A 16,038-nucleotide genomic window follows, 5' to 3' on the forward strand; every position below is an offset into this window, starting at 1 on the left:
CGTGGTTTTAGTCTGCAAGTGAACTATACCAACCAAGCAACCGTCACTTGTCAGCAAAGTTAGTGTCAACTTTAGCGGATAGAGGGTGTTGCGTGCTGAGCGCAATGAATCACCATGGCCGTTAATTTCGGTTTTCTAGGCCGGAGCCGCTATTTCCTTGAAATAGCTCCTCAATTATCTTCATGAGGCTGAGTGGACCCCGTTCCAGACCCACTACTTCTCAGAAAATCTAGTAGCGCTGGGAATTGAACACAGACCTCTGGATCTGTATCCAGAAACTCTGACCAGTAGCCAACAGAGGCAGTTGACATTACACTAGCATCAGCAGTAAATGGACAACTCATAGTCATAATACCTCTTCAGTTAAAGGCATACAATAAATCTCACATATACATAATACAGTCAATAATTTCATGGATTGGCCACATAGTGGCGCTGTTATGCACTACAGCAGATAAGTGGGGCCACGAGATGGGGCTGTCCATTCTTCTCTAGTCCCAGCAAGAAGCAGTTGTGTGCATGCAGTGTATTAAGAAAGAAAGTCGTCGTTGTGAGGGGTAGTTGTCTGCAAGTAGTGAAAATTGACAATGTTGCAGTTTGAGCAACGGGCAAACATCAAGTTCTGCCAATAATTAGGCAAATCCGCTAGCAAAACATTTCAGATGATCAAGCAAGCATACGACGAAAAAGCCTTGGGCCATTCTGCTGTTTAAGTGAATACACGTTTTGCACAGGGGAGAGACAGTTTGGAAGATGATGAGCACACTGGTTGGCCAAGAATGGTCAGAACTGAAGATCCAAGAAGTTGCAACATCGGTGCGTGCCAATCACTCCCAAATGGCAGATGAAACCACAGCAGCAGCAGGGATTAGCCATGGTACTTGCCATAAAATTCTGTCTGATAACCTGAACATATCTTGTGTTACTCTGCAAAGTGTTCCATGTGTCCTGATGCAAGACCAACATGACGGTCACATGAGCATTTGCAGTGACCTGATCAATAGTGCTGACAAAGATGGGAGGTTTCTCAACTGAAATCATAACAGGAGATGAACGGCAACTACTCTGAGGGCGGATATGGATGTAAGTTTCTTGTAATATGGTGTGACTAAACCATAGTCCATGAAATTATTGACTGTAGTAGTAAATCATACTCATACCTTCCAACATCACAGTGAATATACAATACATGTTATGCTACGCATACGTGGAGCGGAAATTTTCTTTCATAAAGACTTAGGTATATTATACATGGCAATACTTCAAGAAAAAATGTCGTGAAATTATGGAAGAAGAGTAAATACTCTTCCCTCCTAGGGAGGAAGACCTCATGAATGGTACAATGACTAAACAGAATGTGACTTATTATTTAAGGCTTGCATTCAGAACTATTCTGCCAATTATCCCCACAAGTTTACAAGTACAGTAAACCAAACATTTTTAAGGAAATAATTTACATTTGAAAAAAGAAGATAATCCCCATTATATATCTTTCAAGTTCCTTATGATTCACAAAAGTACTTGAATATATTCAAGTAAATAGTAGTAAAAACTTCAATAGTCACACTGGATGGAGCTGTTTTGTCTTTGAATATATTCTACGTGGTGTGTTCAAAAAGTATCGATCCTTTGGTCGGCAGAAATACATTTATTGATTTGGAGGTACAAAACCCTAATCCCCTTCAAAGTAGTCTCCTTGGTAATGCACACTTCTCCCAGCGCTTCCACCACTGTTGGAAACACTTCTGGAACATGTCGTTTGGAATGGTGATCAGCTGGGCCATTGCATTCCGCATGATGTCTTCTCTTGACTCAAATCGGGTTCCTTTCGGCGGCATTTTCAGCTTGGGAAATAGCCAAAAGTCACACGGAGCCATGTTGGGGGAGTAGGGAGCCTGATGAACCACAGGGATGTGTCTGGTGACGAAAGTCTGAATCAGATGCACAGATGGGTGGGTGCGTTATCATGATGGAGCTGCCAAGTTTTTGCTGCCCACAGATCCGGTTGTTTGCGCCACACAGCATCATGAAGATGACGAAGGACCTCCTGCTAGTATTCCGTTGTGATGGTTTGGCCTTGTGGTGCATACTCATGATGCACAACCCCACGGGAGTCGAAGAAAACGGCCAGCATGACCTTGACATTGCTGCGGACCTGCCGTGCTTTTTTTGGCCTCTGGGATGTTGGATGTTTCCACTGTGATGACTGCATCTTGGTTTCCAGGTTGTACCCATAAACCCACGACTCATCGCCTGTGATAACAGTGTTCAGAAAGTTGGGGTTACTGTTTGCATTGTCCAGCATGTCCTGTGCGATTTCCAGATGGCGTTGCTTCTGCTCCATTGTTAGCAGTTTTGGTACGAATTTTGCGGACACTCTCCTCATGCCCAAAGTCTGCACTTGCTCAATGACATTCTCATTTCAGCTTGCTGAGGGTCTGCCTGAACGAGGTTCGCTGTCCACTGATGTGCGGCCATCTTTGAAGCGGTTGTACCACTCCTTTATCCATGAGTTGCTCATGGCATCGTCCCCGAAAGCCTGTTTGAATCTTGTGAATGGTATCGCCAAGCTTTTGGCAAAATTTGATGCAATATCGCTGCTCATGTTGTTCCGCCATTTTACACCTTACTGGAATCTGACAAGCGCTCACTACCCGTCCCCACTCATAGGCTGACTGCCAGCGACTGACGCTTTCTGCAGGTGGGAAAAAATTCACGACTGCGCATGAATGTCCCCTTCACATCTCCACCGAAGGGAGCCTACCACGCTTCATTGGTTTATGCGGGAAAAAAGAAGGCTCAATACTTTTTGAACACACCACGTATTTGCAACAGATGATTACTCTTTTAACAACTCCATAAAAACCTTCAATTACAAATTTCACCACTCCTCTACCACTACCATCACCACTCTGCTGCTAATGCTACTGCTATTACTACTACCACCACCATCACACAGCAAATTAATAACATCCATCAGACATATACTGTATTCACCCAACTGGAAGTTGATTTTCTTAATAGAAAATGAAGGGACACAATGAATTTCAGTATGAAATACAAACCTATGTTTTTAAGATTTTAGTTGACTCATGTTCTTGAGATGTAGTGTATGCCAACATCTGCAACCTATCATGCTACTAGCAGAGCAGGTATGAGAAGGACAGACACTCTGATGAGTCTATCCAAAGTACTGCCAAAAGGGGTACATGAGAGAATCATATTTCAAAATCAAGAGCCATGAGTTTCTTAAGTACCACTGGAGCTATGAACCAGACATGGCAGTTCACTAGGAACAAATATTAGAGTGAGGGTGAAAATGAAATTACTTTTTATGTGGGAGGTTGTCTTGGATTCAAAATCATCTCCTATTTGGGCAAATACTGTATGTTATATGGTACTGCTCCCCAAAATATTCTCTTCAGTTACATATGTAGTAAATTACTCTTACTTGTAAAAGACTATTAGTTTATCGTTACGTGTCTTCACTTTCTTATCTGGTGACTTCAAGAATGTCTTCAGTTTGGTGATATATGTCAACTCTGGCAGGGGACTCTGATAAGGCTGAGTTTGCGTGCGAACACGCTTTGATTTGCGATCATCATGCTCCGAAGCTGGAGACACTGCCGTTTCTGTTAGTGGCTAGACAAAAAGATCAGTATAACCATCAGGATTCAGCTTTGCAGGGGAGGATAAGACAACATAAAATTAAACCTACATTACCTATGTATTACAAATGAAAAATTTATACAAATTTTATGACCTGCTACCTGCATGTCAATATTAACATCGCACATGACATGTGAACCTGCAGATGCTCCAATCAATTACAATATGAGATAAAGACTTTTTAGGTTGAAACTCTCACCCATACAGAGTGCTCTATGTGGGATTCTGAGGGCTTTGTATTCACTGAATACAGATGACCAAGTAGGAATCAGTGATTCACCAACAAATAATAAAATAAAGTCCTGACATCATGTCAATATACATGTTCATAAATTTCTTCAGAGAATACAAATGGCAGAAATAAGCAAGAAATTGTAATGAAAGTAGCTTTACCCAGTGTCACAATAAGACAGTGATTTCAAAGCTTTATATAACAGCACCCACCTCAGCTTTGTAAAGACTTCACTCCCACCAATCAACTTTGTGTGTACAAAAAGAAACTTTTTTCAGTTTTTAATTTTTGAAGGCATATTTTAGGTTTTAATCAATTAATATTATTAATAATTTACAAATGTTATGATATTTTGATACCTATAATCAATTCAATTTCACTATATAGCTTTCCCATAATATCTTGCATGATCCTTAGCAATATGTCAGCAGATGTTACCAATTAATGAGATATGTGCTTTCTAGCCCTACCTGGACACATGTTTTACCATGTTATTACAAACAATGAAACACTCCAGCAACCTCACCAACAAACTTACAAATGCACTAAAGTGTGTGCCACTCCTGATGAAAAATGACACTGGTATAGTTAGGTCGCTGTTATAAATGTCGAGGTAAAGGTAAACTGCTGTATGCAATATGCCATGAAGACATGAAGGTAAAACTCCAGATATTTTCAACCTCTGCACTGAATGAAGGAAAGTGGTTAGCTTAATTCTTCTACAGTTGTACTACACGGAAATTGCATGAGGGTCCCAGAGCCCGTCTCAACATTTGCAAAATGTTCTTATCTTCTAGCTAACAAACACTCCCTGGAGTTCGATGTTCTGTAATGGTAACACCCTATTTACCGAAGTTAAAACACGTGCAGAAGAGCACGACTATTTTACGTGGGGACCTACTGCATTTCCAGTGTCCGCTTATCACACTGTTTCATTAAAGATTAATCTTGCACAAAGTGGTCCACAGTTTTTGAGATCTGTTCTGGTCCACATCAGTGCTTTAAATAAACTTCCATTCAATAGACACAGCTATGATTATGTGAGCTGCACCTTTATAAGGGCTGCTATGATGTTTTTCATCACTTGCAAAAAATTAGGCTTCTCCAAAATAAAAAACTGGATACACTATGACAGTTCCAAATAATCACCAAGGTACACAACCTCCTAAGAAGTACAACCCAGCTCACTCAGATGAGACCCAAAATCATTAATTATAAATCACACAATAATTTACCGACAAAAACATGGCAACACTTTGCACTTTGAACTATTGACCACAGGCCTTCCTGGGTTGCACCATTAACATTACAAGAGAACAGCTGCAATCCACTGTGCCTCATTTTCTGCAACTTGCAAATACAGGACAATGTGTCAGCCTGTCTCTCCAAAGGGAAATCAATTTCACTATTTTCTGTAACCTTATTAGCTCCACACATACCAAGATATGTACTTGCCAAGTTTCATTTTCATCAGTAAATTCCTGTATGGTAAGGTAAGTTATGCCTGTGCCTAACTAATTAAGCACTATGCCATGAAGGTGTACTGGGGAGTGGATGTATAGAACCATGCATTCTTGACCTTGGCATTTGTTGGAGCTGTAGTCAGCTTCATGCCCTGGCCACTTTACCATCGGGGAACAAGCCCTCAGTACACACTGGATAGAGGGCTGCATGGGCCCCACAGCCAGTCTGGGTGACATGAAGAAAAATAAATATATTGCCACTACTGTAACTCAAATTCAGATGCCTCGGTCATCCAGCCCATAAATTACTGTATGAATTATTAATATTAATTCTAAGCCTCCTCGAAGTGAAGCACAGTGTATATGTAACCTGCCAGACCAGTTGATGATGCTAAAGTATATTCACTTATCCTCATCCAAGAACTTCATGTAAACCCAAGCAACAGGCTCTGGTAACGTGTATATTTATATAGTAGCTTTGGTATTGAAGAAAAGTGTAATAACTTACCAGAAGAAAGGCCATCAGAGACAATGACAGAAGAAGAACCAAATACTTTGTTCACCTTTTCAGTGAGAAGATAATCAGACAGGTTGGACAGCACTGACAGCTGTTAGTGTAAAGACCCACAGAAGCTATAAGGATGATTACTGTTAAGTGTGATTTTGGTGAGGACTGGGGAGGAAGCGGTCTTGGCCAGTTTTGAGGCATTATTCACCTGGAAGGAGTGAGTAAAATCATTAAAAACACACCACAATATTTAACTTCCTCCAGAATAATATGATTTATACTGTACTGGGAACATAATTTTAATAAAGATTCAAAAGAAATCCATTCAGAATGCCATGTGTGCAAATACATAATCCCATGCTTTCAGTGTAGAAGGAAGCAGTAGGTTCCTCCAAAATGTTGGTATATTTGTACAAAATTACACTTCATCACAACCCCAGAGTCAGTGATCTTAATACACACTGCTATGCTAACCTCAAATCAACTATCTAGCAGCTCAAGGATGGCAAGCTTTTTTATCAACTGATGCCTGATTTACGTCACAATGTCATGTGTTAGTGACTAGACACAAGATTTGGACTGACAACTGGATTTACTGAACGCTTATGACTCGTAACTACAAATAACTATAACACCTTCCGTAATCTACACCCTCTATAAATCATTACTGCAAACACTATTTTTTTTAATGCCAGTGGGGTGGCACTAAGTCCCTTGTGCTGCACCCACTTCTGGCCTATTGTACCAGCCCCAGATGACAGGTGAGGGTGATTGTGGAGCAGCTGGTGGAATGAAGATTGGCAGGGGAAACCGAAGTACTCGGAGAAAACCTGCCCCAGCACCATACTGCAAACACTAAGTCTTCTCAGTCTGCTACATCTCTACTAGTCATTACTTGGTAGCGACATCTAACAGCGCAACTCAACACTCTTACCAACTCCAACCTCCATCTTTCAGCCATCGACTCCTGCCACACGATTCATGACGGACTAAATTTCCTGCTCATCCTCACTATGTAGCCTAGCGTGGATCGCATAGAAAACATCACTTCCAACAGTTCTTCTGCTGCTGAGTGACATATTCAACAGACGATTGCCTAGAGATGGCCTGGTTAATGCTGCCGTGGAAGTGTGTTTTGGTTGCCATGGAAAGGTGTTTACCAGCCGTTGCCTAGCAATGGATACTATTCTGGACCCGCTATTCCAGTTTTCAACCATAATGTCACGGAATGTTACTTATCAGTAAGAAATGGTGCAGCTATCTCCAATACTGCAGCACCACCTGGTGAGCTCCATGACACTCCCACTGTTGCACATTCAGACAGTCCTTTAATTCTAAGCTTGTATGTGGTTTTGAGTGTGATGCAAACAGCACCAACTTCATCTGTGACAGCTTCCTCAATTTGGCTGTATTGCATGGTTCAAAATAACCAACAAGGCAGTATGATATGCTTTCTTGTAGCTATCATGCTCTGGCTAAACGTGCTTCTTGGTATTCAAGGTGAATATATGAAGCAATAGTAATAACCAGGGCCCGGATTTTGATGACATGTCATCTTTTTTTCCTTGTATCCTATGCGATGCTCTTAAATATATAAATCTCGAATATGAGCTGCTGGTTACAGAAATGTAAATTTTATAAGTAATTTTTTGTCATTTTTAGGTTTAAGGTCATTTTTTCATTTTTGGGGAATTTTTCTTCATGTTTTCTGAAATGTGAATAACATGGAAACAAAGTGTTCTTTCTTTTCTCCTTTAGGTCATTTTTCTGGATTTTTTGAATATTTTCAGGTCATCAAAATCCAGGCCCTGCATATTACACTTTTGGGTCACACTTTAGGTCATTTTTCTGGATTTTTTCGGTCATTTTATAAGTATTTTCAGGTCATCAAAATCCGGGCCCTGGTAATAACATATCTTACAAAAAAGAGTTATGGCTTGGTAAACTACTGAATGATCAAATGACTCAACATAACCCTGTCATCACTGGTGCCAGCCAATCTCTGAATTAGTGCCAATGATTGGCCATCCCTGTACTACACTAAAGCCTGCCCTCTGTAGCTGAAAATTAAAGGCATGGAGTGAACCTGTCTGAAAAGTCAAGGAATGCAGTTAACCATGACATATTAGACCTTTCCCATAAGTCATAAAACTGGTCTACTCTGAAGCATGTCACCAGAGAAGTGAAACTTGCTGACATATTTGTGTCATAAGATTCAGTGATAACTTAGAATTGGTGTCTTGTTTATGCAATAGATGTGGGCCCAATGCACTCACGAGTGGAACATGAAACTTGGGTTTACAATGTGAATTTCTAGTGCTAATAGTGAATTTGGTCATCACCAGGAACTCAGCAACCATGCATCATGAGCCACATGTGTATAGCAACAGTACTACCAACTTATGGAAATAAAAAGGAACATCATATTACCATTATTCAAGAATTATTTTTACATATTATTAAATTCCATTTCACTACCACAGTCCTAACATATTAAGATGCAACAACAAAAGTATCTAACCCAGAGGTACACAACTTGACCTGCAGGACCACAAATGTGTTAAGACATAGCTATACATGTACCTAACCCAGCGGTGCACAACATGCCCTGCAGAACCACAAAAATGTTTAGACACTGCTACACAAACACCTAACTCAGGGGTGCAGAACATGACCTGTGCGGACACTAACCATATTCACCCCCCCTAACATAATGTTGTTCCTGAACAACTGGTATTTATTTGGTCTTGAGAGAAAACCTACTTAGAATCCAATGATGTATAAAGTCTCAACAAAAGCCTGCTATTGAAGTCTAACCTGAGCCACACAATGGGTTGAGTACACCTTCCCATTCTCAGGTCATGCAGTGTCAAATGGTTGGATGACTCGGGAATAATGAACCATGACGAATGTATAAGGAGTTGTAGTCTTCATTTAAGGTAAGCCAACTCTTCCAGCAGTTGCTTGAAAGGGCTCAGCAAATTCACACACACACACAAAAAAAAAAAAGAGTTAGGGTATGTTCCTGGACTGAAATTAACACCCAGTTCCTTCCAAAGATGTTACAGAGTGCTAACCAGTTCATTTCATTTGGTCTTCTTACTAAGAAATTTATCATATACTGGGCACATTTGCCAGTTTGGCTATGCACCTCTACATTCATGACCTGGTCATCCTAACAACACTACAGAAGGAGCAGAAATCCTCTCCACATACACTTCATTCCATTTTCAAGTTATCGTTCTTCCATTTCTATATTATTTTTGGCATACATTTCCTTCACTTAACTGCAGTCAAATCACACAGGCTGGTGTAGTGGTTTCGCTCTAGACATATTCAGGAGAAACTGAGTTTGAGTCTCTGCTAAGACACCGCCTATCCTGTCTGAGGTTTTTTGTGGCTTTCCTCAGCCCTCAAAGCAAATGCCAGGACAGTACCTTCCAAATCCTCTCAAATTTATCAATCAATGCATCATTCAGTGCTATATAGCCCAGGTACTGAAGACATTGTAAAATACCCCCCTTCCCCAAAACAAAGACTTCCTTTCGAGGTCTAATAAGATGAATGTTAATTTTTGAGGTACGAACCTCTATTCTAAACAAATACATGTAAGTTCCCAACATCAGTCAAAATTCTAGTCCTTCGGGTTTTGCACATGGAGCTTAATGTGTGACCCTGGCTTTTTGGAATATATGGACAATGCTAAAGGCACTCCAACATTTCGGCAAACTGTGCAGTTGCCATCTCGGGAGTCTGCATTTGGCAGTTCTTATACAGATCTCACATTAGGCATTGTGTCAAAGGTGAAGCCATGACTGGATGAACAGAGTGGGATACTAACCAATATGGTGTGTCCACATGGTTAATGAAAACAGCTGATGAGAAACATTTCAGCAAATACATGGTCAATGAAAAGAGGTGATGAAAAATGTTTTGGAAATTGGGTTCCCCTCATAAGAGGTGGTGTTGAATGCTTCATCAACCCCAAGTTTAGGACAAGTCATTAGCTCTGCAAACAGCAACTCTGAGATTTGCGAAAACAATGGAAAACCCTCAAACACTACATGAAAGATTCTTAAAAAGTTAAAGTTACACTTTAATGAAAATCATTAAAGGTCTTTAACGTGGTGAGTCATGGGTGCCCAACTTCATCTTGGATGAAACATAAAATAAGCTCACATAACCCCAGACTGTGTCAATGGAAGTAAGGTGCAGATACACAAACAGAAAACAATTAAAACACTGGGCAAACACTACTGCAAGATATAATTATTATGAACTGGCTCTTTTTGCTGTCGAGACTGTGATGTCTGAAGTTTTCTCATTTTTGTGAGAAAACCAGGGTAAACACCACGAGCTATAAGTCAGCTCTTATTTAGTTTATGTTGGTTGCAGATTTGTTTCTTGTTCAATGTTCCTGAATAAATATATAAACACACTGAATTACAGACCTAGACCACCATTAGTTTGAAGTAACATTTCTTTCTTACAAAACTGAGGCTAAAAATTCTTATCCCAAAACATGAACTGAGCAAAATCTACAAATACAGAAAAGGAGAGACTATTTTATATAATTCTGGACTGTTTTATTCCAGAATAAATTTCCAACATATCAATATCTTCACTTATAGGAAATGTGCAGTATTCTTGTAATAAAATTTGACCTGAAACCCTCTACTTTAATTTTAACTTCCAAATTCATTATTGAAAAAATTCTTTCTTTTAGGGTCACTAATGTAAAGTATGGTGACACTGTGTATGTCACATAACCTTTAGTGGATGAATACGTACATTTATGTGGTCAAAATAAAAACAAATCTAGAGTCAACAATCACTTTAAATTTAAAACCATAACCAGACTTCATTATATCTGGTACAGTTCCAGATGTGAAGTCTTATATGTTAAAACAAATAAACTAAAATTAAAAAATATATATATAATCTGGCATACCATACATTGCAAAAAGAGTGTGGTTTTAAACAAAACTAAGCAGTCAGATTTTGAAAATAACTATCACCAAAGTTTACGTTCTGAATGTTTATAAAGAACAAAGAATATTCTGGGGTGTTTACATGTTCCAAAAGAATGTTTACCGGACATTTGTCTTTGAAACGAATATTCAATTCACATCACTACAGTTAAGGATAGGAACAGTACTTGTGTTTAATCAGGCAACGCAGAAACTTTAAAATTTACCACCATCTTAGCCTACATGTAGTAGGGAAGCTGGCTACAGAGTCCAACCACATGTAAAATAAATGGCTGGGGAAAAACTATTCTAAGGTCAATTAATTTCCAACTGATTGCCACCTCTTCAATTCCTAGCAAATTCCACAAATTCATCACTTGTAATGGGATTAGCAGCACGACATAATGCTTATGTCAGTGCAATAGTCATGGTCTTCATGTCAGAGGCAAAATCCAGACTGCCTACACGTGCTAATATGCCGGTAAATTTTAAATTTACTTGGGCCACATTCAGTAAATGCAACTGAGACAAAATAATTCTGCTGCTACCTTCATTTCTCTTTTCCTCTTGCTATTTCTTGGTGGAGTAGCCACCTTGAACTCAGGTTTAGGGGCCTCTGTCCTGGATTTAGCGGCATCTGCTAAAACTGAGGCTGGTTTATGCTCCTGCTGCACTGGTAACAACGGTATTTGCTGCTGTGGTGGTGCTGGGGGCTGCGGTTGTTGTTGTGGTGGTGACTGTTGCTGCTGCTGTTGTTGAGGTAGCACTTGCTGAGTCTGCTGTGGTTGTGGAGGAGCTGGCTGTAGAAGCTGAGACTGTTGTACTTGCTGATGCTGAGTGGAAGATGGTGCAGGAGGTACAGCTGTGGACCCAGGAGGTGCTGTCAGAGGGGGAGGTTCTGCAGACTGAGCTGGTCCTGTTGGTACTGATGGCTTCCCTTCAACTCCTGTCCCCTCCAGCTTGTTCATATCATTGAGGGTCGAATGATTTGTTGCAGCTGTCAATACTACAGCAGGCTGTGATTTGGTTTGGCTTGCTTGTGCACCTGTAGTCACAACATCAGGGCTTACTATACACATTAACAAATGCATCCACCTACATTGCGGCTAGTTCAAATCTGCAGGCAATACATGGAATAATATTTCATTTTATTTTGTTCATAGACAGCCTGATTGATAACATGCAGTCCATGTATCCTGGTTCCTTATACCATTCCTGGGCAGAACCCAGGCCAAGATTCAAACTGGGCACCTCCAAAATACAAGTTACACAAGTGTTTTCACTTCAACCAACCTGCCTGGTCCTTCCACTTCCCTTCCAATTCATAATTCGCTTACCATTCACACATTCAATCTGAGTTACTAAGAGCATCATTAAATAAATAAAAAATCATTTATCTCTTTCTTTCCTGTTGCTCCAACTTTGGAGCAGAGGGCATCCATGAAATGCTTTTTTTTTTTTCCATTTCAGTTTCTTAATCGGATACACAGTCGGTAGGACTCCTTGGACAGGGGATCAGCCCATCACAAGGCCACTACATACACCCAGAACAAAACAAACACAGAATAAATGCAGACAGACATCCATGCCTTCAGTGGGGTCTGAAACCATGATCCCAGTGTTCAAGCAAGTGAAGACAGTTCACATCTTAGACCACACAGCCACTGTGATCAGCAAAGAAAAGGCATACAGCCACCTAAATCGTTATGCACCGATTCCATCATAAAATCTGCCAAACAAAGCATTAATGATTGCTGGCAAAGAGTCCTCCTTAGGAAGCTAACAGTTACTAACTGTCAATTTCAATATTATTCTCCTATTTATGCTTAGGTTTCCCAACTGGTCTCTTCCGTTCACGCTTCTTTGAGCTGAGCCATCACGCACTTGCTGCATGAACCAGCCATTTCCTCAATTTGCCACCCTAATAATATCAAGAAAAGCATAGATGAAACTCCTCATGTAATTTCCTCCATTATACTGTTACAACCCCACTCTTAGCTCCAAAGCATCCTGTTCTCACATATCACCAATCTATATTCTTAGCTTAATACATACACATCACAAACAATATGCGTACTCACCAGTTACAAGTGGATTATGCTGGGCTGGTTGTCCCGTTGCTAATACCTGTGTCTGTGGAGGTGTGGCAGTCACTGGTATAATATCAGTAGAATGATTCAACACAGGTGCTGCAGCAGCTCCTTCATCCAATTTTTTGGTGTCCACTGAAGGTTGGGAGGTTGCAGTTGGTCTATTAGGAGATCCTTCAACACCATTTGATGTGGGTTTAACTCCCAGTGTCAGTGGATGTTCCTTAGTTTTCTCTGGTGTTCGGGGAACTGGTGGTGGCTGCTGATTAAGGCCGCTACCTGTTTTGTGTTCCTGTACTAAGCTAAGTGGCACAGGTCCAACTGCAGCATGATTAGCACTTGGCAGTGCAATTGGTCTATTTGGGCTGCCAGTCGTAGGTAAAACTTTGGGTCCTCCTGCAGGAGGAGGAGGATTATTTGTTGTGGTAGGAGGAGCACCAGATCCAACCTTTGGGGCCTGGGCTCCAGCTGTGGGAAGAGCCGGTTTAACCGCAGGGGCACTCATTACAGCAATTTTTAAAGCTGCCTGCCACTTATATGTACCTTCAGTATGAGGAAAACCTTACTCAACCCTAAAACAGAAAATGTAACAGTATTTAGTAAAGTTTATATGAACGAAAATACAATTGACCTCAACAGGTAACCTTTTTAAGTTTTGACATTAAACAATAATTATTTCACAAAACCATGTATCTTATGAAAACCTGTAATATGCTATTACGAACAATCAAAATACTTCGTTTGGCCAAACCCACTCGTAAAATAATTACTGAATGGATCATTCAAAAGTTGGTACTCCAGCATGTCTCCAGCCATACTAGGCTTACAACTATTTGTCAACATTACGCATCGGAGTTATTACCATTACTATAAAGGACATTTCCTGTAGAAAAAAAATCAACCACACGAAACAGTATGTGGAATGTGAAAATATTCGATAATGTGTAACATACGTTTGTGGTTTGTTTACGCCAAGGAAATCGGCTGGATCCCGTCCCAAATCCTCTTCCCACCCCTGCCGTTGAACGGAAATTCACTACCGAGCTTTGACTCCACCACAGCTTGTTCGTTCACTTTCAATTATTATATATTTGGAAGAAAGTTATATGAAGCTGTAAGTTAGATTTACACCTTTTTACATCTGTAAACAAGCAATGTCCTTGAATGCCGCTGAAAATTCCGCCATAATGTCACAATTTTTGCTCTCTGATGATAACTTTAGATGGCGTCCCACAGTTCCCGGGAGTCTTTGCGCGAACAAATGACTGTTGCTATGCGCTGCATAAATTAACGCAGGGTGACGTCACATATGACTCGTTTCACGTCACGCCGCGGAACACAGTGGCGGGGCATTTGTTTCTTTTTCATTATTTGTCTGTAAAGTAGTTGTACCAGTAAACTATGTTCATTTTGAAACCATTGCACCATAAATTGTGAGGGTGATCAACATTTATTTAATAGTGAATCTATATTGACTTCCATGTTGAAATATAATAAACAATGGATATTAACATGCTAATTCCCAATAAGAAATTTGAAGTTCTCACATGGTTGTACATTAATATTACCATCTTCTCGAACGAGATGCCATGTAAACATTTCGTTGGAGCCTATCTACCGCATCACACGACGTAAAAACAGAGAAAATGCTATATCAATGTTGATTGCTTTGTCAATATGAAGATTTTGAATGGAATATGTCATCCATTTAGCATAGACTTTCAGATTGCTGTAACAATATCCACTGTTGCTGACTGTAACACTATTATGGCTGTTCGCCTTTAAACGAAGTTTAGAGCAACTTCGCAGCCAAGAAATGAAGAATCTAATGAAATATAAACATAGTGTATTCAGTAGTTACTGCCTGCCGTCATTCAAACGCTGTTTGTCGCTTATGAAATCATATAACACAAAAATTCATTGCTTTATTCGATAGATACAATTTACTGTTGTATATCAAGTTGTAATTAGAACTATCAAATATTGGAATAGATACAGAAGTGCCATCGCTTAAATTAATCGATGACTCAATTGATAGTTACATTTTGTTATCAAATATGTAATGGATTGTGTAAGTCAATTGACAACTGTTGTTAACTATCGGTATAGGATTCGATCAATCAAATTAATCNGAATTACTTACAGCTCTGTGATATCAGTTCCCATCTGCCACTATGGCAGTATGAAAGATAAAGTTGCCCCTATGCTTAATTACTTAACCATCATGCCATGAAGAAGCATGGGGTGTTGAGTTTCAGCTTCACTATTCTTGACCTTGGGACTAGGTTCATGCTCCTTTTTCTTTACTCCCGGGAGAGAAATCCCAGTACCCCTTACATATGATGCTGGTTGGGCCCCAGGGATGATCTGGATACTGTGGAGAAGAAAAAAGTTTCTTGTTCAGCAGGGAATTGAACCTCAGCTGTCCAGCCCTTACATTGTCTTCATACTGACTTAATTATCCCGTACAGCTATGGCAGTATATGTTCTACCAATCCTTAGCACATGTGCTGTTGAATCTGAGGCTCACACAATGGTTGGTGCTAAGCATGGTTTGCTACGAAAAGAAATATTCTGGTTTGTGACACTATGTAGTCTCTTAGCTGTGCAGCAATGTTTCACATGAATTTCTGCCTTTAACTTTGGCTACCTTTGACCCTGGAGATGGAAGTAACTACTTTTCTTTAAGAACTAGTATCCACCTGCAAGGCTACAAGGTGTCGCAACCCGGAATTCTTAACATGAACACTCATTGCCTTGAAAATCTTACATTTGTTATAGAATGAAACATTGTATTTTATTGTATTGTATTTGTATTTATTCAAGAGATCCAAAGATGGGTGTCATAAAATACTATAGAGCATAGAAAACATACATAAATATTACACAAGTAGACAGTACAATGAATACAACAATAATACAAATTATCTGTTTAGATATTCATCCAAAGTATAAAATGTATGAGTATTCAAGAAATGCCTTAATTAACCTTAAACTTTTTAAAATTATTGGATGTGTTCTTGATCTCTATGGGCAATTTATTGAATATTTTTATACCTGCACAATAAACTCCTTTTTGATAAATAGTTAAATTAGCTTGAGGTAA

At 39.8% G+C, this 16,038-nt stretch overlaps 1 protein-coding gene across 1 annotated transcript in view; it reads right to left on the reverse strand.

Annotated features, from left to right (window-relative positions):
• The window catches only part of LOC111875369 (titin), a 21,917-nt gene extending 7,739 nt beyond the window's left edge, over positions 1–14,178 (reverse strand). Inside the window, exons 1-4 of the mRNA XM_023871572.2 lie at positions 13,886–14,178; positions 12,924–13,504; positions 11,391–11,887; positions 3,452–3,642 (exon numbers count right to left, since the gene is read on the reverse strand). Of these exons, the coding sequence (XP_023727340.1) occupies positions 3,452–3,642; positions 11,391–11,887; positions 12,924–13,437 (1,202 nt within the window). The 5' untranslated portion in view covers positions 13,438–13,504; positions 13,886–14,178. The remainder of the gene's footprint in view (positions 1–3,451; positions 3,643–11,390; positions 11,888–12,923; positions 13,505–13,885) is intronic.
• Between the last annotated feature and the right edge of the window lie 1,860 nt (positions 14,179–16,038).

Source organism: Cryptotermes secundus, unplaced genomic scaffold (assembly GCF_002891405.2).
Source record: "Cryptotermes secundus unplaced genomic scaffold, Csec_1.0 scaffold2437, whole genome shotgun sequence".
In the NCBI taxonomy this organism is placed as follows: Eukaryota; Metazoa; Arthropoda; class Insecta; order Blattodea; family Kalotermitidae; genus Cryptotermes; species Cryptotermes secundus.